Consider the following 24,987-nt stretch of genomic DNA (forward strand, 5'->3'; position numbering starts at 1 on the left):
TATTTTATTAAACTCGATGTGATCTCTTGACCTAAAGGAATATTCTCGCCTCTCACACGTCAGTTTAATATAACAACCGAATCAGACTTCACTACATATCAGATCTGTTATAATATTCAGCTAAAACGTCGACAACACATGTATAATTTAATGAATATTGAATAGAAAAAGAATGGTGTAAGAGGAAAACACAGAAACTGTTATCAAGAAATCAGCATCTGAGAAAAGAATGCATTTGTACTATATGTTCTACCCCCTGGCAACCGTCACAAAACCCAGCAACAACCATTCTCAGAGAAGGGCGGGCTATCGGTTCGCTAACCAATCGTCGACGTCTACATGAAAACCAGCAGCCAATGAGCGCTGAGAATTTTGGGCGGACTATTTGAACGCTCCATCTTCGAGCGATCCTATTGGTCCGTAAGACTGTCAATATCTTACAACACAGAACGCTTTAAAACTACGCTTGTGTGTTTTAATAGCCGAAATATTTTAAAACAGATATGACATAACGAGAAGACATGATAAAATACACTTAACTAAATATAGAAGTGATAGCAGGCGTTCTAAAACTCATAAAACTATCTAAACAGAGCGACTTACGTTTCCTACGTGACAGGCCCAGGGGGAGGAGCTACATTCAACATCAACAAAAGGAAAGAGAAGCAGAGAAAACAGACGAAAGATTCTCGGATACACAAACACAATATGCCCTTTTAACATCCCTGGTAATGTACCTTTATTAACCTTCTATAAAATATTTCTTTCCTTTTAAATTGTCTATGTAGATGAATTGTCACGGTTTAAATGTTATGGTCGTATTTCTTTTTTTTTTCCTGAAAATGGGCTTGATCTTTGGCTATGCTTGTATTTATGGACTAACGTTAGAATTTGACGAAGTAATTTGTGTTTCCTTTCGACTTTAATGGTATTTTATGACATTTTATCGATCATTTGTGTATGTCACTAATGCAAATTATAGATTTATTTTACTGGAATGACCGAATCCCTTGTTATTTTTGGTCGTCTTTAATGTTTACTTTCTAAGCCAGTAACGTTACATTTGCTATTTGAAATAAATTTCCGTATAAATTTGAGTCGAGCCGATTGATCAGTTTAACGTTTCAGCTCCCGAATTATTATACTGTAATATACAAATATAATTTAATGTCGAAAACAAACTGTACAGAAGATTTAAACCCCTCCCCCTCCAGTCGAGGTATTTTCCAGCTGAAGAATCAACTGGACTCCACTGAATGACATTCACTTTCGATCCAGTTTTAACCTCGTTATTTAGCTCAAAGCGATTTAAAAAGGACGATTTCACATTTATTTGTCCATCTCAGTCGGAATGGGTCGGGCTTATTTGTTTGGATGTCCTGTAGGAAGGCGTTAACCAGCGAAACCCGACACCGAGGCTCAGCTGAGCGGAGGGGGCTGGGCAAAACCTTGACCCACTGCCCTGTGTTAACGGAATTTACTTAACTTTGCTTTTCTATGCCTTTTTAAAGGTGTTTTGACGACTTGAAACACAAATAAAGTGAAAATATGGAGGCATTCATACTGATGAAAGAACTGAGGAGCAATCTGGACCAGGAGGTTCAGTATCTGCCGAAGGAAACCGGACTCAGTTTGATTGAATCCACACAAGAGGTAAGCTAGTTTTACAAATTTCTGTGAAAATACATTTACAAACTTCATTTGAAAACATAAATAACAGTTATGGGAATTTGCACTGTATTTCTGTACATTGCATACTGTAAAAAATACTTTTTGTGATGTAACGTTGCATGCAAAACAATCTTTGGTTACACTTTACTTGAAGGGGTGTGCATAAGACTGACATGACACCTTTATAATCATGACATGACAACTACATAATCATGACATGACATGATGATTATGAAGGTGTCATGTCAGTCTTATGCACACCCCTTCAAGTAAAGTGTTACCCAATCTTTTACTCAAAGCATCTGTTACTTAATTTCTCCTCATCCACTCAGAACGGTAATGGAGTTTCAGCCAAATGTCGAGATGCTCGAGTGGAAGATCTCTGGAGCTTGACCAGTTTCTTCGGTTACAGCACTCAGACCTTTGTACTAGCTGTTAACCTGCTGGACAGGTTTATAGCTATGATGAAGGTAACCACTAGTTATAAGTCAATCCATCTGATTAACGTATTAAAACGTGTTATGACTGATCGCTTTTATGTTGCCTAAAGGTTCAGCCCAGGTATCTGGCCTGCATCAGCATCGGTTGCCTTCATATCGCCGCCCGAGTGACCGAAGAGGAGTGCAATGTTTCATCCAGCCATGAGCTCATTCGCATCAGCCAGTGCAAGTTCACCGTCTCAGACCTCAGCCGAATGGAGAAGATCATTTCAGAGAAGCTCAACTTCCAGTTAAAAGCCGTCACAGCCTTAACCTTCCTGCATTTGTACCACGCCATTGCACTTTCACACACGTCCAACAGGTAAGAATGGCTGGCATTATCAGACTTCAGACTCTGAGCCAGATAAACTCTATTAACATGCAGGCTCGACAATGGAAACTTTGACTTGTAAAGGTTGAGAAACAGAGCTGGCAAGTGCACTTTGCTGTATATGGGTCACAGTGACGGCAGAAACTAGGAGATTATCTTCGGACTAGACTTGTTAAATTTGTCAACAAAATCTCTCTTAATGCACCAATTCTTTTTGTCCTTTTCAGAAAAGACGTCCTGAATCTTGACAAACTTGAAGCCCAGCTGAAAGCCTGCCTATGCAGAATTGTTTTCTCCAAAGCAAAAGTAAGAACAACTTAAACAGTGATTCTTGAAGCAAGTTGCATAGAAGTTTGCATTCTGATGAACTCTCTTTTTTTAGCCTTCGGTGCTCGCTTTGTCGCTCTTGATGCTTGAGATCGAGGCCTTACAGTCTGCGGACCTGCTAGAAATCGGCCAGCGCATACAAACACACTTGAAGGTAAAAATTCATGTCAACCTTTTTAAACACCCCTGAGCATCAATAAAACCTTTTTAAAAGTGAAGAAAAAATTCATATGTCAACCTTTTTAAACACCCCTGAGCATCAATAAAACCTTTTTAAAAGTGAAGAAATGAAGTTAAATGTCACAGGCTGCTCTGTTTGGTTCTAAGTCAAGAAGTTTAATCAGACAATTTGTAGACAAAAATATACCTTTCGTTTCAGCAGCACTTAAACATCTATGGAGTAGGAAGAATCCAAAGCTCTCAACCCAGTCCTGTTGCCAGCAGGCTATTGGTTTACTCCTGTCCAAAATGAGGCTGGCTCTCTGCCCTGTCCTTATGTAAGCTGGTGTCTAATGCAGCCGTGTCTGTTTGCAGATCTCCAAGGCTGACCTAGCGCGCTGGCGAGGTCTGGTAGGTCAATGTATGAGGGAATACTCCTCTCCAGAATGTGCCAAACCTGACCACAAGAAACTGGTGTGGATCGTCTCACGGAGGACGGCACAGAACCTGCACAGCAGCTACCGCAGCGTCCCTGAGCTGCCAACCATCCCGGAGGGCGCGTGGGACGAGAGCGAGAGGTAAACACAGCTCACCTGAGGAAAAACACAGATGTTAGGATGACACACTCGTACTAAACAGTCAATAGAGGCAGAACGGAAAGGAATATTTGGGGTTAACCGCATACAAATGGTTTTGGTCAAGCTTTGATTACCACAGAAAATCATTTAGACTCCTCATTCAGTTTGTGAAAACAAGCAAAATTCAGTTGTGTTAGCAGTGGATGTCTAAGGGGCAAATGTATTAGTCAAAATTAAACTAAATTTAAAGCCATTAAAAATAGTTTTTTTGGTAATTGGAATAATGTTAAATATAAGATGACATTAAATTGGAAAAAAAATGAAAAACTTCAAACTTATTGGATAATGCAATATTTCTTTCTGAACGCCCCACCCAGTGTTGCACTATCAGGTGTCCTTACAGTGTTACTTGATAACTATGAATAGTTAGTCACGTCCTAGCAACCAACCCGAGAGCGTTTTTCTCACAAGGAGCAATAATTAATTCCTGAGGCTTACCAACACAGCTGATTACAAGCTGAAAATCCAGACAGGACGTACTGTTTTGAGATGGCTAATGGCTTAAATATGCATACACGCCAAACTAGGTGCAGCAGTGGAATGTGGGTAGTGAATAATGACTATTTACAAACAGGTCACAGGTTGTGCTGCATCACCTGTGAGTAAGAGAAGGGCGAGCGAGGTGGGGTCAGTTTGACAAAGTACAAAACAAGATCTGACATTTGACAGTTTTCCCCCCCCATTACGACTGAGTAATATTCCAGGTGAACCGCATACATGATTTCAGTCAAGCTTCATTACCACAGATAATCATTTAGACTTTAGTTTGTGGTAGGGCTGCATGATAAATCGCATGTGATTGTCATGCGCATCTCGTCAGTAAAGCCGGTTCTGTGATTAATAGTAAATCTCCATCACGTGCTTTCAGATGAAGCGGCATTTAATACACAGAGCCGTAGTTCACTGACAAGCTACGCAATATCACATTCATAATCGCAGATGAATCGCATTCAATTATGAACGCGATATTACGTAGCTTGTCCGCGAACTACGACTCGGTGTATTAAATGCCGCTCCATCTGAAAGCACGTGATGTAGACTTACTACTAATCACAGAACCAGCTTTACTGATGAGATGCGCATGACTATCACATTCGATTTATCGTGCAGTCCTAGTTTGTGGACAAAAAACTTATGTTTACAGTGGATGTCTATGGGGCAAATGTGTAAGTCTAACTAAACTACTAAAAACAAAACAAAAAAAAAACCTAAAATGATGAAAAATAGTTTTTGTTATTTGAAATAATGCTGAAATAAAAAATATAAATATTAGATGAAAAACTTGATTAAACATTAATATCAGCACAAAAAAAAATAAAGTACTAGAATTACTAAAATAAAAAATAATTTAACATCAACAGAATTTTTTTTTTTTTTTAAACGAAATAGTAAGTTAAAATTCCTAACTGTTTACTACTAAGTTTAAGGACTTTTACTAATTAAGTTTACAAATTGATTACTAATAAGTTTAAGGACTAAAATGGCTAAAACTGAAAAAAAAATTAACAAGTAGAAATGTACAAAAACAGGTTTAAGTTCTAAAATGACAAACTGAAATACAATAAACAGTTTTACTTAAATAGAAATAAACAAAAATGTTTATGTACAAAATGAAAATGAAAGTTAACTAATAAAAATATATATATATTAAATACTAATAAAAGAAAAACATAAAATTACTAAAACAACCCAAATCTGAAATTAAAACAGAAAATATAAAAATAAAAGCCCATTCAAAATATTAATATTACTATAATAGTATATAAATACTAAAATAACACTAAAATACAATATTCTTTTATGAATTTGTGTCAAATAATTAAATAAATGAGCGCATCTGACTGTTGTTGTTGTTGTTGTTTTTTTTAACGACAGTGAGGATTCAAGCGAAGACCTGAGCTCCGGGGAAGAGAGTCTGAGCAGCTCACTGGGCAGCGACGCCGAGGGGCCCTACTTCCCCCCGAACTTCCGCTCCCGTGCCCACAGACAGTAATACGCTCTAAACCACTTGCCAAGGAGCACAACCACCAATGGAGATGTGGCTTCCTTGTCATCTTCCAAGATGATGTCACAGACCTCTCCTGGCTGGAAACCTAAAGCTATACAGCGAGGTGCCATTGTGCCGGAGTTCGACGACACCACCGAGTCCAAAATATCAGAATTGTATTTTAAAACTCTTCTGTTATGGCTTTACACAAAGCCAGTCCAAATACTGTAAACATCTCTCTTGATTACTCGTGTTAAGCTAAAAGTGAAATAATTCAGCACTGCAAAACACTGGCAGCTAAAAACTTAAAGAAAAAAAAAAAAGATGTAGCCGTAGCATATATATAGTAGTTGCATGTTCGGATTTGTCAGCATTCCAGGCGACTCAATATGACATATCCAAGGTACACTAGACTGTTAGGAAACAACTTGAGACTTGTACTTTGGTGCTTTGCACAGTTTTGTAATATGATTGTAAGCGTGTGACAGCGGGAAAGCTGCGTGCCTGCAGAACTGCCGCCTCTCTGAGGTCAAACAGTCAAGAGATTTACTGTGGTGCGCATGGTGTTCGCAGAAAAACTGGATTGTATATTTTTCGTGTGTGTATGTGAGTGTGATGTTGTTAACCTACTTGCCAACTTAGTACAAGTTTCACTTTAGCCGATATATGAAGACAAATACTGTACGTTGAAAATGTGCAACAAAAAAGCCTAAAAAACCTTATTCAATATAAAAAATGTACATTTGTATAATGTAAAAAAAAATGCATATACGTTCTGTATAGCATCTTGTAGATATTAACTTATTTTTGACATGGTAATATAAAAAAAAAACGTTCACAGTTAAAAAAGCTATTTTGAAATTCACTCAGTCTCCTGTTTTGCTTAGTCTGGTTTTCCTGAATCAGTTCTGTGCTCCTATGAGCCTCAACTATCCCACACACATAGAAAATGGCCAACAGACAGCAGATGTTGTAAATCGCCTCAGTGCCGCAGGATATTTTACACAGTAACAGTAAGACATAGCAGCGGATTCATCACGCAAGAGCCTTCGTCAACAACAACGTCATGATGTTATCAGCTGATTTACACACTTACAAACAACCAGTGCATGATGCAACTCTGCCCAGTGTGATGCGATTTCAGCTTCCCCAAAAACAGGAACTCGTTCTTATGAGAAACCAACAACCAGTGCATGTCTAGGCAGTCAAAGGCTGGAAACAATCTTTCTGTTCCCTTATAGGAACAGGTGGGCAACATGCCATAAAAATACCAGAGGATCAGTTTCATTACACACAATGCACTACATACTGATGACATTTTGAATGAGAACACTAGAAAAACCACACAGCAAGCATTTGAAGATTTTTTTGAAAGCCAAAGTAATAAACTTAAAATAACAATCGAGATATTCATAATGCCTCGGTTTTCCTCTATAGCCATTATACAAGTTATGTAAACGCATACATCAAGTGAGAAAAGCAAGCGGACATTAACTATGCTAAAGACCACAAGCACGCTCTAATTGGTTCAAACAGTAAGCATTTGTTATTCATTACAAACGCACAAATATATGTGCAGTTCCTCACACACTCTCACTACTGGCTCAAGTTTCTCGCTCAAACACATCCCGCGCCTCTGTACAGTACCCAAACACTCGACACCGCACAAAAACTAGGTCACTTGCCTTGCAGCATTCCTTGTTCGGAGGCGGATCTTTAGAAGCCCATCCGAGACTTCTTCTTTGGCTGGGAGGCCTGAGAGAGGCTTCTGAATTGGGGAACTCTCTGGGAATGCAAGGAACGATGAGATGAAGGAGTCGGAGAAGAAAGGCGAACCCGAGGTGAAGAATATTCACCATCCGGTGCGGAGTCCAGAGTCGATATTTGGGACGTGGGAAGGGAACTAAGATAAAACTCCTTGAGCTTTTTCGATTGGACAGTTGTTGGCCGTGTGGAGGGGAGCGAAGCAGGAGGGCCCAAATCTATCCCTGCTGCAACACTAGGGGTTCTAGAGGTCGGTCGTTCAACCTGAAAGTAAAGATGAACAACGTATCAAAAGCACTGTTTAAAAACATTGCGATCATCTGCTGAGAGTACACATATGACATTATAAATACAGTATTTTGTTTATACGTCAAGATGAAATAAGCAAAAACATCACACAAAAAGTCACACACAGGCATGTTTTTGCTTATTCATGAAAATGGCACAAAATATGATCCAGATTAAACAAGCTCAAACACAAAGTAAACACGGTCCAAAAACTTGAAGTTTTATGATGTTTTGACACATTTTGGTGTAGATCATTGTATGTTTCTGTTATTCCATTGTTTTGCGATCCGTTAAAACGATTTATCAGGATAACCATAAATACTCAAAAGTTAAAGGGGGTTGGTAAGATTTTTGAAAGAAGTCTCTTTTGTTCACCAAGGCTGCATTTATTTGATCAAAAATGCAGTAAAAACAGTAACATTGTGAAATATTATTAACATTTTAAATAACCATTTTCTATATTAATATATTGTAAAATGTAATTTAATCCTGCGATGCAAAGCTGAATTTTCAGCATCATTACTCCAGTCTTCAGTGTCACATGATCATTCAGAAATCATTCTAATATGCTGATTTGCTGCTCAAGCATTTGCATTTCTGATTATCAATGTTGAAAACAGTTGTGCTGCCTTTTATTTCCAAAAAATCTCCGTAACATTATAAATGTCCTTACTGACACATTTGATTATCTTAACGCATTCTTGCTGAATAAAAGTATTAATTACTTTAAAAATAAAAATCTTACTGACCCTAAATGTTTTAACAAATGGACAATACAATTTATGCTAGTTTAATGTCATTCATTTCTCATTAAACCAGCATAAAATCGGACAGTCACCCTCATTCAAGAGAATAATTTTAATTGATCAGTTTTTAAATGTATTTTTTTCAAAAGTCAAACGATCAGTTATAGGCATCACCACAAATAGCTATAAATGATAATTTATCACATCAGTATCGGCTTTAAAATTCCATTAAGGAATCCTTACCTGAATGGAAGACTGAGATTTTGACGGAGATGTCAAAAGGTTTTGATCAGGCCTTGGAGGAGATTTTCTAGGAGATCTGAAAGCTTTTTCTGCAGTCGATTGTTCATTTAAAAACCGTCTCAGTATTATGGGGCTCTTTCTGTGAATCTCAGGTCTGGCTCTCCATTCCTCCATGTCCGTAGCTTGCGAGTCTGAGTTCTCCAAAGTCTTGTCATCCAAACCCAGACATTGACTCTCCCCCGATGACAAACCAGAGAGACTCTCTTGGTAACTCACAGACGAGGTGAAGCTTCCAGAAAGTGAGGTGCGACTGTGAGATTTGGCCTGCTTCGCTCTCCGACGCTTTCGACGGAGAGCCGCGATTTTCTTGTCCTGGTTCAAACCCAGCTTCTCCTCCCACCAGTATGTCCACTGGCCCTCCCACGACGCAGTCAACCGCTGGCTCACATCGTCAGGCCAGTCATCGGCATCTACAGGATCGGGAACCGGTGTAACGTTCAGGTGAGGGAGGTAAGTGACCCCATGCAAGAGCATCTCTTTCTTCCTCATGACCTCTTGAAGGTCTTTCCTCAGTCTCATCAATTGATCTTCCTTTGGTTTATTCAGCTTTTTGCCCGTCATGCCCTTTAAATGATCCGTTCTGATCCGCCGAAATTTATGGTGTCGCTTTTTGGCCTCAGCCTTTTTGAAAATGGGCTTAAACCATTTGTTCCAGGCAGCTTGGAGATCTGGATCCTTGCTTGGGTTGGGCGGTCTGGTGGAACAAGTTGGGTTATTCCCAATCGAATTGAAATTTTCATTTGTATCCAAAGTGTTTAAGTCATCATTATCAACATTGTCAATTACTTCCAAATGACGAAGCGCCGCCTGCCGTCCCTCAGTCTCAGAGTCGCTCCGAACAGATTGGTCGTCATTGTCGGACTGCATGTTCTCGCTCTCTCCAGTTTCTACTGTAGGTTGCACACTGACAGATTGTTCTGGTGCATCGTTATTGCTTGCGGTCTGATCCATGTGCAACTTCAGTGTTTGGTAAAAGATGTCTCCGGTTTCTGTGAGCTGGAAAACAGACAGGTAGTCCTTCTTCTGTACAGCTGTGAAACCTGAGGAAGAATGTGAAAGCAGCACATTAGTCTGATAATCACTGCACCAAATGATCGAGTAGGGCTGTTTGAATAATTGAAATAAAACCAAAATCACAAAGGCTGTGATTTAATTAAGTTAATAGATGCACTGCAAGTTTCAGAGTGAAGCACGGCACTGTGTTGTTTTACACGCGAGCAGCTCATGATCCAGTGTTTTCAGTTTCTCAGAGCGGCTTGGTTCGCAGTCAATGCTGCTCCACAAACTCCATCTCTGCATCTGCTGTGAATTTTGGTCACATATAATGTGCATTTGATAACACAACATATGCCAAACATCCTCTCCATACTTGTGCTGAGAAGTACTGGATGTTGTGAACAAACAAGAGGTTTTAAGGTTTTCCACCAAAATAAAAGCTTGATGGTTCAACATTAGAAAATTAAGACATATATAAATCGTATGAAATTAAAATTATTTTCTTAAACACTCTTTATTTTACAGTGATATTTCCTATTTTTTTGTTTAATTTTTTATTAATAATTATCATAAATATTAATACCATTTTTTATTATTTAATAGTAATATTGGTATACAAATCACAAAATTGTTGGCCAAATTGTGCTGCCCTACAAACAAGCAGTTTTTGTTTATTTATTTTTTTTAATTGCAATCTTGTCAGAAAAATCCCCAAATTGTGCCGACGTATAATAAAAGTTAATCTGGAACCTTTTTGCACATTTTACTGTGATCACATGACAACCCCAGCTAGAGTTAGGTGGTGTTACCATCAGTTTGCTTGTGATGGAACAGGAAAGCTTAGCAATCCCACTTTACCCAGTGTCTCATTCAATGCACCAACGATTAATTGACAAAATTAAAATTGACCTAATTTACAAACTACAGTCATATGAATTACTCTACTTCTGGTTTTGTCAGCTCTTTAATAAAGCAATAAATGCAAAATTGGTTATTTGCTTTGACTGACAATTATTTCATAGAGTAAATACTTAATTCTAGTCAAAACTGTTGAAATGGTTGTAAAAGCATCCTGACCTGCAGCAGGCACATTCAGTCTCTTCTGAGCGAGGTGTCTCTTGTGGGGTAGCAGAAGGTTTAGGTGGCTCAGACTCTCTTTGGGACTTGAAAGCTTTTGAATGGATCCCCGAGTCTGACAGACGTGCTCTCTCCCACCTGAGTGACATAAAATTAACATGCAGTCATTTACTCAGCTATTTAGACAAATGCTTTTATCCAAAGCGACACTTATTACAGAGCAAACCATTACACCACAAGTTGTTTGGAGTTGTTTGAAGACTTTCTTATTGGCAGTTCACACATTATTGCAATCAAAAACAGCAAGATGCAGCAAAACGTATAAAACGAAAAGAAGTTTAAGTTTTTTGCACAAGTGCATGGCAGTCATAGACACCTGCCCAGCTCATTTACATTACAAAATTACAAAAGCAACGCAGCAGAACCAATTTTTGAACCAATTTGACCAATACAATTCAACTTACATACCACTATTACTTGCTTTGCATAAACATAATTATCTTCCTGTACTACAGCTGGTGCACATTTCCAAGTAACATACAAACTAACAGGCTCATAATGATGCACTGCAATTTGCTTTGGATGAAAGCGTCATCTAAATACATAAAAGCACAAATTATGACGAAACTGTAACTCATACACCAAACTCCTCACCCGTGTACTGCAGTAACATGAGTTCCTGTGACCTCTGAGCACCCAGCAGCAGTTTGCACGTTTGGCTCGGGTTCTGTGCTGGCAAATCGCAGGCAAACATCGGTGGAGACTCCATCATATGGTCCCATTTCAGCATGGGGACACTGGGAACCCGTTCATCCATGATGTAGGTGGAAAACTGCAGACAAGGAAGTGCTTTATTTCTCTTACACTGCACAGTGAAGGCATCAGATACCAGTAACATTGTGAGTCTTTAAATAAGAAGAGTTTATTTGCAAAAAGAGATAACATAATAAAAAACATGAAAAAAAGGAGTTATCATGTTTTTGTGTTTTATTGTGTTAGTTAGCTGTATTTTTTATTTATGTTTTAACCTAATCAAAATAACCCAACTGCACAAAGACTAAACATGTTTTTTGAAAATTGTTAGAAATGGAGTTATCTGTTTTTGCAAATGAACTCTTCATATACACTAAGGTTCAAAAGGTTTTTTTGATTGAAATGAATACTTATATTGAGCATGGGCACATTAAAGTGATCAAAAGAGACAGTGAAGACATTTATAATGTTACAAAAGACTCCTATTTCAAATAAATTGTTCTTTTGAACTTTCTATTCATCAAAGAATCATGCATCATGGCTTCCACAAAAATATTAAGCAGCAGAACTGTTTTTAACATTGATAATAATAAAAGTTGCCTGAACATCAAATCAGCATATTAAAATAATTTCTGAAAGATCATGTGACACTGAAGACTGGAGTAATGAGGCTGAAAATTCATCTTCAATCAGAGGAATAAATCACATTTTAAAATATATTCAAATACACAATAGTTATTTTAAATTGTAATAATATTTCACAATATTACTGATTTTACTGTATTTTTAAAGAAATAAATGTAGCCCTGATGAGCAAAAGAGACCTTTCAAAAACATTAAAATCTTATCAACCTTAAACCTTCAAACAGTAGTCAAAAACTAGAATACAATGGCACTTAATGATTACTCTATTCATATACAATTGCATTTGTGTACACAAAGGTAGTTCAAAGATTACCACAGAAATACCATGGTAGTGCCAAGGTGCTTTTTGTGGTCAAGATCACAGTGATAAAATACACTCAATAAGGAAACTTTCCACACCACAGCATTAAAGATCAAATCTCTAATTATACTGATACTGATAACATTTCCTGTAAAGAATAAAAAAGGTTCAGTGTTGAATCTTGATCCTGAAGTTCTGTAGGATGGCCTGGAAAAACCACAGGGTGAGCCACCGCTGCCACTCCCTCAGGCTAGTATCTGACCCAAACCCTCTGATGTTATGTGATATGTGACGGCGTTTACCTGGGTATTAATGAGGTGGTGATGGGTGTGGCTTTTACTCAGGTATTTGGCGAGTATCACTCGCTCTCCCGACATACAAGCTGCTGTCCTTCCGACCCGGAACAACGTGTGATTACTATCAGCACTCTGCACAGAGGAAGTGACAAAGATTCATATTAAATTGAGAACCACCTAAATAAAAACACAGAGGAATAAAGAGAAGAATACAGGGGTTAAAGCAAAAAATAAAATCTTTTGACTGAAAATTTTTCCTCAGCCAAACCCCATTCCACAGCCATACCTGTCACACACAGGTTAAGAGCAGTTTTTTCTTCTTGTAATTAGGAGCGCTTGTCCTCCTAATTTAAAAAACATAGGAGCACCTGATCAATAATTACAAATTCTGATCAAAAATTTGCCTTCCTAATATGAGGTGACATTTGATTCCTTAAAGTGGTTTCAGGGGCATTTTTTTTTAGCTTTGTAATGGCATTTTTCTAATTTTATTAAATGTATGCAGTTTCCTAGGATTTTTTTCCAGTTGTGGTGGCAGGACTATTTCTCATGGACCACGCCCCCTCCCCTCCCCTCCCCACCCAAGTTCTACGCTTGCTTTTCTTTTTATGAGCTCTTGTCCTCCTAATTTAACAAATTTAGGAGCATGATCAATAATCAAAAATTCTGATAAAAAATTATCCTTCCTAATACGAGGACTTACAGGGGTATTTTCTTTTTACCTTTGTAACGGCATCATTTTCATCTGTCAAATTCAAAAATGTATGTTTATAAGCTTTTTAAAATTTCTATTTAAAACAATATAATAAGTAGTAGAATAAGACAAATAAGTTACCAATCATGAAATTTGTATTAATTAAAAATTAATTTGTACAGAGGTGGCACAGAAGAACACAAAAGTGGCTTGTAGGTACATTTTCAGATGTTTAATGAGGCTTAGAGGTGACATGAGTGCAATCAAATTCATATATTCATGTGGAGATTAATGTTTTAAATATAACATTTTGAATACAGAAATATTAAATGATTTAAATAACTGAAATTATACACTAAAAATAAAACTAAATCCGCAAGCAGGTGGCGGCAAGTCACTGATTTTATCACTGAATCATTCATTCATTCAATTGATTCAAACTGCTGATTCATTCAGGAATGAAGCAAGTGACTGTCTTTATGAATGGGTAATCATGAATCACTGATTTACTAGATTTGTTAAAAAAAACACTCTCATTGAATAAATGAAACGGCTGAGCTGTTACTATATTTGGAATGATTTTCATTAAAGAAATAGAGCAAAATCAGGCAGTACTTGTTTATTGAACTGTTGTATTAAATCAATATCACATTTGCAAACTCCCTTAATAACTATTAAAAGTTGTCACTCTCCTTATCGCGATCGGTGGGCGCACAGAAAATGAGAGCGAGCGAGTGAGTTCTCAAGACAGCACGTGCAAATGATACATTCCGTCATCTGTCATCGTGTTATAAGCGCGGAACCTGCGGGAATGCGTAGAATTGTTATTATTAGCCGCAATCCTGTGCCAAAATTCATGTTCTGCTCTGTGTTCTCTGCTAATAATCTGACTGTGAATGATGCGAGTGGCGTCACTATGTTGCACTGAGAAGCTGCAGGATGATTTTTGGTGTGCTGGCAGAACAACAACGCGCTACATGTTTCTTTTCCCCTCATTTTTTCCAATTGACGGAAATCCGTCAAAACTCGCTGCTATTAACGGAAATCCGTCGTAGCGACGGATAACTTTAATCCCTGCAACATGTACTAAAGTACAGTAGTAAATTGTTTCTAAGCATGAAAAATATGTATGGATTTCTTTTTCTACACATCCACGATAGACCCCGTTTTTATCTGACACTTCAAATTCTTAAATAGCTCTAGACTCACCCTTTTCCTCTTTGCCTGGAAATTTGAAACGTCAAGGTCTGTGTGATTCAGTGACTGAAAAAATAAAAAAAGTAAAGTTTAAAGACTGTATGGACTGAAAACTCAATTGAAGTGAATTTCAAAGTATTGTAAAGTAAAAACTACTATGACACGGTACTTACAGCTGACAGAGGTGATGAAACTATATATATATATATAATTATTTAATTATTATCATTATTACATCCAATTAATACTTAATAATTAGATTAAAAAATATAATAACACTGAGTTAAAAATAATAATAGTATTTTATAATGCTATTTAATTTTTATTATTATTAAATCCTACTATTATGAACAATATAATTTAATAAAATTAGATAAGACTTAATATTAAATTCTATCATTAATAACAATTATACAATAATAGTACAATAACACCAAAAAAAGATTTGATATCATTATCTAATTATTGCTATTATTAAATCCTATTACACTGAACAATAAGACTTAATACAAATGTGGTAACGAGACTTATTAAATATTATTGGTGTTATTAAATCATCACTAAATTATATTTAATAATTCAATATAAAAATCATAATGTAATTTTAATATTATATGTATATTATCATATTAAGTGGTCTCTCTTCACCTGTCCCACCTCATCCAACCAGCCAAATACACTGACATTTTACATTTATCCCTTTAGCAGATGCTTTTATCCAGCATTAAAGAAGCCAATATTACTCAACATACAATGCCGAATTGAAAGCATAATCAAGATTAGTATCCAAGCTAGTGCAGACAAGAAGAGAAAGAGAACAAGAATTTTTTAAATGTGAGTTACAGGAAGCACCTTTGTTAATGGTTGTGGATTAGTTAGACCTAAGTGTTCACAGAAGAGGTGTGTCTTCAGCTGTATAATATTTATTTTGTCTCAGTAACATCCACTTTTGATTGTGGAATTAATCATTCGTGAGTTATAAACACTACAGGGTATAACGTGCAATAAACTGTATATTTTTACAGTGGACAAAAACCTTTGCATTATGCTGCTTCTTCACTGATTGGAGCTGTTGGTTAGACTATCAAAATGAATGAAATGCACACAGTGCACTCTGACAAGGTGCTAAATGCTTATGAAGGACTCATTTCTATATAGGATATCCATAACCGGGTTTTTTTCAATAATAAGAGGCGTCGCTTTACCCGAATGTCTGTCAGCTCCGCCCCTGTTCTGTCAGCATACACCATCACTCTCGGGTGACAGGAGAACTCACACCATCGCCATGGCGACTTAGCATTGAAGTACAGGTTGGAATCTTCTTCACGGAACTTCTGCAATCTGAAAGAGAACAGAATGTCACAAACCTCTGGACAGGTTACAACATCACACACACACACTGCATCGTGCTGCAGCTTGCATCAGCTCAGCGGACAGACTTATTAACCCGCAAAACAGAGCTTCTGCTTCAGAATCTGGTTTTGAGTGATCATAAACTTTGAGTCAGGAGTGGAAACTGGAGCTTTCATATAGGATTTGTGGTTGAGGTGAATGCAATATGGAAACGAACTTCAATGCATTACATATATTTTGTTGCAATAAACAGCTTTCGGTGGTATTTGTGTTTACGACAAACGCATTTCACAAATGCACTGCAGTTCATTTTAAAATCATATGACTTTATGTTTTATGAAACACGAAACGTGAAATTTTAACTTTGTTTTAAGTGAAAAAGCACCATTAAAACATCTTAACAGTTTGAAATACAAATCATGCACTATTTTCAATACCTTCTGAAGCCAGATGATAATGTTCTGTGATAAACAAACTGTAATTTATGTTTTCATTCATGGAATATCTTGACATTTACACTAGCTTTCAAATAAAAGTCGCACTAAAATATTAAAATTAATTAAACAAAATATTAAAATAAATTAAACAAAAATAAAACATACTAAAGAAAAATGAAATATTTTTTTATTTAATTTATATATAGAGATATTATTTACTTATGTCATGCAGTTGTGTTATTGTTCACTTAAACAAAAAAATATATTTTCAGCTAACTGAAATTAAGCTGAAACAAAACAAATACCAGATAAAAAAAAAAGTTACAATTAAAGAAAGTAACAAAAAGTTACAGCTAGACTGTAAATATTGCCTTGGCAACTACATTTAAATAAATGAAAGTATTAAATGTAAAAAATAAAAATGTAATCTAATTATAAAAAAAAAAAATTTAAATAATAAAAATAACAATACTTAGTAAAATTATTAAAAGTAAAATAAATATAAATTAAACCTAAATGGATTGTTTTTTTATAAAACTAAAAAAACATTTACAAAAGCACATAAAATTACTAAAACTTAAACTTCAATGTAAATAAGTTGAAAACATAAAAAAACTAATTCAAAATTTGAACTATAATATATAAATAACACTGATCTGAGGTGACCATTAACAGATGTCAGAGAACCGTGAACATGCAAACGTGTTGTTAAATTCCTGAAATATTAACTTAATCTCAGGTGACACTTAAAAAAAATAAAAATAAATATATATCTGAGGTCAAAGGGGTTCAAACGAAAACGTTTGGGAATCTCTGAACTATGGCAAAGGGTTTGAAAGTTAAGTTTAAAACACGAGTTGAGTAAATGAAGTTAAGACATTCTCTCGAAGCAGATTAAAAATGCGGACATAAAAACATCTATTACTATACGCTTGGGTACTGGACGAACTCAACTAAAGAACATTTTGTAGAGGAAGCTGATATGATGAAGATGTTAGAGTCGTGTACACTGAGCTCCAAGCACAAGGTGACAGCCAGTGAAGCACATATTGTTCTTAAACACACATACCCTTTTTTCGCAGTCCAAAGATAAGCTGCTCCCCGCTCATTGACCACTGCGAGCTCATTGGGGAAGTGTGGACTGTAGAGGACAAAACATAAGGTTTAGCTACTGTTACAAAGGCCAAAGGCTAAAATACATCATGCAGATCCAGCAAATATCCTAAACCACATTCCTGCTTTTCTTAAGACAGCTGCCAAGAAATACATTTAAGATAGACAAGATTAGAAAACAAAATCCACAAAAGCAATAAATATGAAAACTTTCTTATCTAGGATGCTGAAAATGATATATTTTATATATTTAGAACTAGGGCTAGGCGATATGGTGAAAAATATCTTTTCCATATCATACCTTGAGAATGAACCCAAACATAACATGTGCACAATTAAACTCTAGTAAGATAACTTTTGATTTAGGGCCTCAAGAAATCAATTTGATTTTTTCCTAAATTCTGTGTTTTCCATTATATTTTTCTGGATTCTGTGTTTTATGACTTTACACAAATTTATCATCAAAAGTGGTGCCTAATGAACTAAAACTTTAACAATTTAACCAAACGTTTAAAATGTAGTCAAATGAAAATATAACATTTAATCTACAACAAAACACCTGCTTTTTTATACACACTGCACAACAAAACTATAAATTAAAACATGGATGAAAATATATCTTGACTATACTTTTGAGAAGCATGTGAGATCTTTCAAACACACCTGACGGTGATGCAGGAGAAGCGATCTTTTGTCTGGATGACGTCCATTAACAGTGGCTTTGTTTTGTCTCCTAGCAGCCAAACAGCACAGAAATAATCCGACCGCACAGCCACGTTACCTGCACACAGATTTTACACTCTTGACATGAAATCCTTTTCATAAGTGATTACGATTGTTTGAGTTTTATTGGGAGTTCCAGACATGTTATCAAAAATGCAATACTCTTTAGGCTTGTGTATTGACTCTTCCTCAATGTATGGTTTGTTCTCAGCCCATGCATTTCTCAGATCTCACCTACATCCTCCATATTGGCCGAACTGATCTGTCTGACAGTTCCATTCAAATAATAGACAAAAGGTTGGGAGTCCATGACAAAACTAGGAGGCTTGTCATCACTGAACTGTTGCACCACCCTGTGGAGATCTGAGGAACGGCAGTAAAGGAAATACTGTGAGATGACAACACTTTAACATTTCCAAAAAGATTTAAAAACTGGGTGTCTAGAGATTTTAACACCAAATGCAAGACTTCAATCCTTTTTGAAGACCTGCAGAAACTAAATGAACATTTTAATATAGAACTTAAAATTAAACTCAAAATAAATCTCTAAATCGCTATGATGATAATATTTTAATGAAAGATCTTTGACTGAGCAACCCAGAAAGAAGCCTCAAGAGTTAGTCATTAAAAACACTAGGTATATTTACTGTGCAACAAAAATACCAATAATATTCAGTGTAAAAACTCTGTATATAATGGGGACTTTTAATTATAAACAAACCCAAAACACATTTGGGACTCTTATTTTAAAATGTATACTCCCCAGGTCAATCAACAATATGAAGGAGCTAAAATATGCACTAATAATGCTGAAATAAAATAAAATATTAATATTAGATGAAAAAAATTAACTGAAAAAATAGAAATGTAGCCTTGGCAGCTAGTCTAAAATAAGCTAAAGTTGAAATAAGAGAACCGTGTGTTAAATTGAAATATTATCCTAGAATCATGGGGTTTTCAAGAAAATATTTTTAGTCAAAATGATTCATTGTTTGCGAACCGCTCTGAAACCGTGAGCCTATAGAGTACGTTTTGACTTTGAAAGTTTCTTTTATTAAATCATCGCCTTTTGAAGTTTAATAATCACATTAGGCTGCATCGTGATTCCTGTTCTTCCGCCCTCAAATTTAAAGAAATATTTCCCCCAAAAATGAAAACTGTCATTTACTCACCCTTGAGTTGTTCTAAACCTATATGAGTTTCTTTCTTCTGATGAACACAAAAGATATTTTAAAGAATATTGGTAACCAAACAGTAGTTGCCGGTAGCCATTGACTTCCATAGTGTTTTTTCCATACTGTGGAAGTGGCTACCCTCAGCTTTTTGGTATAGTATAGTATATATTTATTTAATGCCGTGTCAGCATCTAAGGCTATTTACATGGCAAAAACAAAACCAGCAAACAAACAAACAAACAAGTTTTATTACACAAGATTTTTTACATTCAGCTGTTTGGTTACCATAGATTTGGAACAACTTGAGGGCGAGTAAGTGACAGAATCTACATTTCTGGATCAACTGTCCCGTTAAGATCTCTTAAAATGATAATAAAGAATTTTGTTTTACCATTTAAGGTATTTTTATGACTTTAAATTTGAACTGAATTTATGAATGAATGCCTGGTCTTGCAAATCTCACTTCTATGATGCTGAAGTGTTGTATTAGATCATTGACCCCTTAATAAAGTTCATCACCATGGCAACAAACAAACTAAGACATATGACAACTGCGATAGAGGATACTGAGTTTGTCCATTGCGTCTCCGCTGGGATAGATCAGACAGCCATCGCTGTACCCCCGGGACTCGTGTAAGGGCACGTATCCCAGAGCGCCCCCTGTGGCGTCTGCACAGAACCGCTGCTGCTCCCGCCGAGACGTCAGCTCCTCATGGAGGAGCGAGGCCAGGAGAGATGGAGGAACATCGCTCACAATATCACCGACAATATGGTGCAAATGACGGATCTTCCTCGAGGAAAACGCGACCTCACACCTAACGGATAGAAAAGCACATCTGAGGTTTGATTTTGAGTATTTTTAGGCATTATAAAACTAAATGTCACCATATACATTATTTATTCCTCAGACTTCAACCATTTGTTTTTTTGTAATTGTAAAACACTAATATTTGATTCAGATAAAAGAAAAATCGTACCTTTTATATTTTAAGCCCTCTATGAAGTTCCTGGCCCAGCGCATTGACATAACATCCTGATTGACAAACAAGAACAGAAGACAACGATTACAAAACCACTAGAAAACATAAAAAGAAAATGAATTCTGACCACAACCAACACACATCGGGACTCTCTCACCTTTGGCTGTTTCTTTTTGAAAGATAAGTTGTCCTGAAGCAAATGTCCCATCGTGGAGAACGCATCCATACAGTGATGCTGGTAAAAATACTGCATCTGAAGGGAAAACACAGAGAAAACTGCTTTTTGTACTATATACAAACATTCCACTGACACTGAAATAAAAAGTCACTTTAAAACAAAAATGACAAAACCCAAAGTTTTTTTTTTTTTTATGTAACACTACTTCATCAACTTACATGCTCTGGAAAATCCATTGGATCTGGAAGAACACCAGATGAGACTTCGGCATCTTGGAAAAGTAAGAGAAAAAAAAAAAGAAAAAAAGGGAAAAAAAATAAAACAAACAAATATGCAATTATTTCACATTAAAACATTTTTTTAGATCAAGTAACACTTTTTTGCAGTGTGACATTACAATTAAACATTACCTTTATTTCTCAAGTGTTATTGTTAATGAAAACAATTAATTGACTAGAAGCTCACAAAATTAGAAAATAAAATTAGATAAAAAAAACAAACTATTAAAATAATTCAAAATGTTGCTATGGAAACTAACCAAAATATAATTTACAATAAAAAACTAAAAACCACCAAGACTGAAAATAAAATGGCAGAAATGATATGATCTTATGAATTATATTTTTAAATAGAAATTATATTTCTACATATATACATTTCTTAATATAAATATATACTTAATATACTTAATTTTGTTAATTGACATGAAGCGCAAATAAAATGAAAAACTAAATATTAGATAAAAACCAACTTGAATCAAAAATACTGCCTTGGCTACTAACTAAAACAAAATTAGTTTATATTAAAATATTAAAATTATCAAAAATAAAAATAAAACCAAAATAAAATACTAATAACCACCAAGACTGAAAAAAAATATAAACAGTTTTAAATATAAATGATATTTCTACATATATAATCTTCTTAATATAAACACTTTATTCTGTGAATCGATACAAAGCTCAAATAAAATTAAATAAAAAAAGATAGAAAAAATTTAATGTTAAACAAGATCACATTACAATACTAAAATCACAAAACGTAAAATAAAACTTGTGTGACCTTATAAATGATTTTCCTTAACAGAACACACACAATTAAAAACTGAAATATAATTTAAAGCTTAATAGAAATCAACAGCACATTAGAAAATCACTAAAACATACAATTAAAATGCACAAAGCCAATTAAAAATATTATTAAATGACAATTTTAAACATAAAATAATTAAATTAAACTGCCATTCTCATTAGTAAAACAACCCTGATTTACTTCATTAAATTCACTTTTATCAAAGAGTGACTTAAAATAAAAAAAATGGCCAAAATACACAGACTATATATTTAACAGTACAAAGCAAACACACTACATTAAAGCAAAAACTGCATTTTAGATTCTGGGATTTGAAGATGTTTGATTTGAAATTTGAGCCCATCAACTGATTAAAACTCAGAGCATTAAATAATAATGACGTTTACCTTCACATGGTGGAATTAAAGGGGTAACCGCTGGTTTGACCGGCACCCATTCCTCACCACTCAGAGTGTGCTGGGATTCAAACACATGCTGGATCGATGGCTGATCACCATCACACTGTAAATTCACAATAAACAATACAGGTAAGTCATGACACAGTTTCACAATTACAGGCTGCTGAATGTGAAATATAACATGAAACTGTAGATGAGAAATACACTTCTATATCTTCTTGAACATCTATTAAGCCCTATTCGCACAGGATTAGTATTACCTGGCGACCTCCAGTCATTTGTAATAATTGTTATCTTAATCCCGTGTGAATCGGAATCTCTGTGATTTGGCCAGCATTTGGTCGTATATCCTTTTTCGAGGTTTTTGTTTCATGTGCGCCTTTTTATCCATCTTTCGTGAAGAATGGAGCTGCGTTGAAGTGTTTGATAGTATTCTGGGTGCTGTCATATCGCTACACCATACAATACTGAATTCTAACCGGACCACAGAACAGGACTCTCGAAGCCTTGACATCGTATCCGGGAGATACATTCTCTTTTACTGCTTTGCTCCTGACACATTTGTGCATCCTAATAACTTAGATTTTCTGTCTTTTTATTCTTGCTCAGAATATTTTGCACGAGACGATCATCATTATTACATAACTCTACTAAAGGAATTATTGCATGCCATAAAAAATAAAATCCTGATGCATTCAAAAAAGGGGGTTTACAAATAAAATACTACATTTGTGACACTGGACCACAAAACCAGTCATAAGTGGCACGGAAATATTTGTAGCAATAGCCAACAATACAACGTATGGGTCAAAATGATCGATTTTGTAAAGATATTTTAAAGTAGTAAGATATTATAAAGATATTTTAAAGTAGTGAGATATTTTGTACATTTCCTACCGTAAGTATACCCAATCACAACTTAACGATTTGATTAGTAATATGCATTGCTAAGAACTTCATCTGGACAACTTTAAAGGCAATTTTCTCAATATTTTGATTTTTTTTGCACCCTCAGATTCCAGATTTTCAAATAGTTGTATCTCAGCCAAATATTGTTCTATCCTAACAAACCATACATCAGCGGAAAGCTTAATTATTCATCTTTCAGATGATGTATAGACCTCAATTTAAAAAAAATGACCCTTATGACTGGTTTTATGCTCCAGGGTCACATTTAGGAATCAAGAACGTTTAGATATTTTTGTTAAACTTATATGCATTGTATTGTGTGCGTTACAAACCATTATTTTCATTATCATTACGATGTGTATCGTCTTACCGGGCCAGCATTGACAGCAAACACGCGCTCGTATGAACCCCAGCCTCCATAAGTATGCTTCGGCTTTACTTCAGGCGGTCCGTCCAGATAAAAGTGTGGGAAAAGCTGGTTGGGAAATTTGCTGTCCATGGTGGTGTCTTTCCCCGGCCCTGAAAATCAGACGAGCCCGGGCATGTTCTCGTGTGTCCGGGAGTCCACATGCGCTCTGACGGCTGCCATGATTCAGTGCAGTGAGAATGTCATTCTAAGATCGTAATATGTCGAAAATGCCGTTCTAATAAAAACAAATACTGTAAATATTAGCACGTGTTTATGAAAAAACGTGGCTAGCATACGACCGCGTGGCAGCTAATAAACCGTCTCACGCGGCGCCTCAGCTGATCAACGTGAGGGAAGCCAGACACAATACACGAGACGCTTCAAAACGCCCGCCACCGCACAACCTTTCAAAATAAAAGCACTTTAAACATTTCAAAATAAAACTACTACTATGTAAATAGTGCAATTTTATAAATAAAAAAGTAAATAAAAAAATAAAATATGAATAAACAACCAAATAAGAGTGAATAAATAAGCAAATACACAAGTAAATAAACAAAATATGAATAAAGAAACAAGCAAACAAATAAATTAATGACAAAAATAAATAAATGAAAATCATTTTAAAATGAATACAAACAAAAATATGAACGAATAATTAAACAAGTGAACAAATAATATATTAATAAAGGACACAAACAAATAAATACATATCAATAAATAAACAAATAATGACAAAAAATTAATAATAATTTAAAAATTAATACAAATAAAAAGATGAATAAATAAATAAATAACACATTAAAAAGGAAACAAACATATATATACAAACATAAATATATATTAATAAAGAAACAAGCAAACAAATAAATTAATGACAAAAATAAATAAATGAAAATCATTTTAAAATGAATACAAACAAAAATATGAACGAATAATTAAACAAGTGAACAAATAATATATTAATAAAGGAAACAAACAAATAAATAGATATCAATAAATAAAAAATAAACAAATAATGACAATAATAAATTAATAAAATAATAAAAAAATGTATACAAACAAAAAGATGAACAAATAAATAAATAACATTAAAAATGAAACAAACAAACAAACATATACAGGTGCATCTCAATAAATTAGAATGTCGTGGAAAAGTTCATTTATTTCAGTAATTCAACTCAAATTGTGAAACTCGTGTATTAAATAAATTCAATGCACACAGACTGTAGTTTAGTTTAGTAGATTAAGTCTTTGGTTCTTTTAATTGTGATGTTTTTTGCTCACATTTAACAAAAACCCACCAATTCACTATCTCAACAAATTAGAATATGGTGACATGCCAATCAGCTAAACATTTTTAGTGAATTGTTGGCCTTCTGGAAAGTATGTTCATTTACTGTACATGTACTCAATACTTGGTAGGGGCTCCTTTTGCTTTAATTACTGCCTCAATTCGGCGTGGCATGGAGGTGATCAGTTTGTGGCACTGCTGAGGTGGTATGGAAGACCAGGTTTCTTTGACAGTGGCCTTCAACTCATCTGCATTTTTTGGTCTCTTGTTTCTC

General features: G+C 35.3%; 2 protein-coding genes across 4 annotated transcripts; one reads left to right on the plus strand and one right to left on the minus strand.

The window, feature by feature from the left end:
* The first annotated feature begins 270 nt into the window (after positions 1 to 270).
* ccng2 (cyclin G2) lies at positions 271 to 6,416 on the plus strand. 2 transcript variants are annotated; one of them, XM_016451252.1, is made up of 8 exons: positions 271 to 728; positions 1,512 to 1,653; positions 2,004 to 2,141; positions 2,222 to 2,472; positions 2,709 to 2,787; positions 2,864 to 2,962; positions 3,343 to 3,545; positions 5,481 to 6,416. In XM_016451252.1, exons 2-8 carry the CDS (start codon positions 1,549 to 1,551, stop codon positions 5,596 to 5,598), a joined length of 993 nt encoding a protein of 330 aa, XP_016306738.1. In that variant the 5' UTR covers positions 271 to 728; positions 1,512 to 1,548; the 3' UTR covers positions 5,599 to 6,416. The 2 variants fall into 2 exon arrangements, with proteins under 2 accessions (XP_016306738.1, XP_016306737.1); XM_016451251.1 differs by lacking the exon at positions 271 to 728 and having other exon boundaries at positions 773 to 1,653.
* taf1c (TATA-box binding protein associated factor, RNA polymerase I subunit C) lies at positions 3,487 to 23,792 on the minus strand. Of its 2 annotated transcripts, none has more exons than XM_016451249.1 (16): positions 23,381 to 23,792; positions 22,090 to 22,204; positions 20,830 to 20,882; positions 20,595 to 20,686; positions 20,431 to 20,490; positions 20,021 to 20,268; positions 18,513 to 18,641; positions 18,219 to 18,336; positions 17,512 to 17,583; positions 15,858 to 15,993; positions 12,768 to 12,893; positions 11,421 to 11,598; positions 10,767 to 10,904; positions 8,634 to 9,733; positions 7,278 to 7,620; positions 3,487 to 3,560 (listed from the first exon to the last, which is right to left on the minus strand). In XM_016451249.1, the coding sequence occupies exons 1-15, from the start codon at positions 23,507 to 23,509 to the stop codon at positions 7,309 to 7,311; spliced, it is 3,006 nt and encodes a 1,001-aa protein (XP_016306735.1). In that variant the 5' UTR covers positions 23,510 to 23,792; the 3' UTR covers positions 3,487 to 3,560; positions 7,278 to 7,308. The 2 variants fall into 2 exon arrangements, with proteins under 2 accessions (XP_016306735.1, XP_016306734.1); XM_016451248.1 differs by having other exon boundaries at positions 20,431 to 20,486; positions 20,591 to 20,686.
* Between the last annotated feature and the right edge of the window lie 1,195 nt (positions 23,793 to 24,987).

This window comes from Sinocyclocheilus anshuiensis, unplaced genomic scaffold (assembly GCF_001515605.1).
Source record: "Sinocyclocheilus anshuiensis isolate Anshui unplaced genomic scaffold, SAMN03320099.WGS_v1.1 scaffold1425, whole genome shotgun sequence".
Classification (NCBI taxonomy): domain Eukaryota; kingdom Metazoa; phylum Chordata; class Actinopteri; order Cypriniformes; family Cyprinidae; genus Sinocyclocheilus; species Sinocyclocheilus anshuiensis.

What these genes read in the sequence shown, in the direction of transcription:
- ccng2 (XM_016451252.1), top strand. Translation starts at nt 1,549, where the DNA reads ATGGAGGCATTCATACTGATGAAAGAACTGAGGAGCAATCTGGACCAG. An exon ending in TGATTGAATCCACACAAGAG is followed by an intron (nt 1,654 to 2,003) that starts GTAAGCTAGTTT and finishes TCATCCACTCAG; the next exon opens with AACGGTAATGGAGTTTCAGC. An exon ending in GCATACAAACACACTTGAAG is followed by an intron (nt 2,963 to 3,342) that starts GTAAAAATTCAT and finishes GTCTGTTTGCAG; the next exon opens with ATCTCCAAGGCTGACCTAGC.
- taf1c (XM_016451249.1), bottom strand. Translation starts at nt 23,509, where the DNA reads ATGGACAGCAAATTTCCCAACCAGCTTTTCCCACACTTTTATCTGGAC. An exon ending in GAGGGCTTAAAATATAAAAG is followed by an intron (nt 20,269 to 20,430) that starts GTACGATTTTTC and finishes TCTATCCGTTAG; the next exon opens with GTGTGAGGTCGCGTTTTCCT. An exon ending in AGACGCAATGGACAAACTCA is followed by an intron (nt 18,642 to 20,020) that starts GTATCCTCTATC and finishes GCCGTTCCTCAG; the next exon opens with ATCTCCACAGGGTGGTGCAA.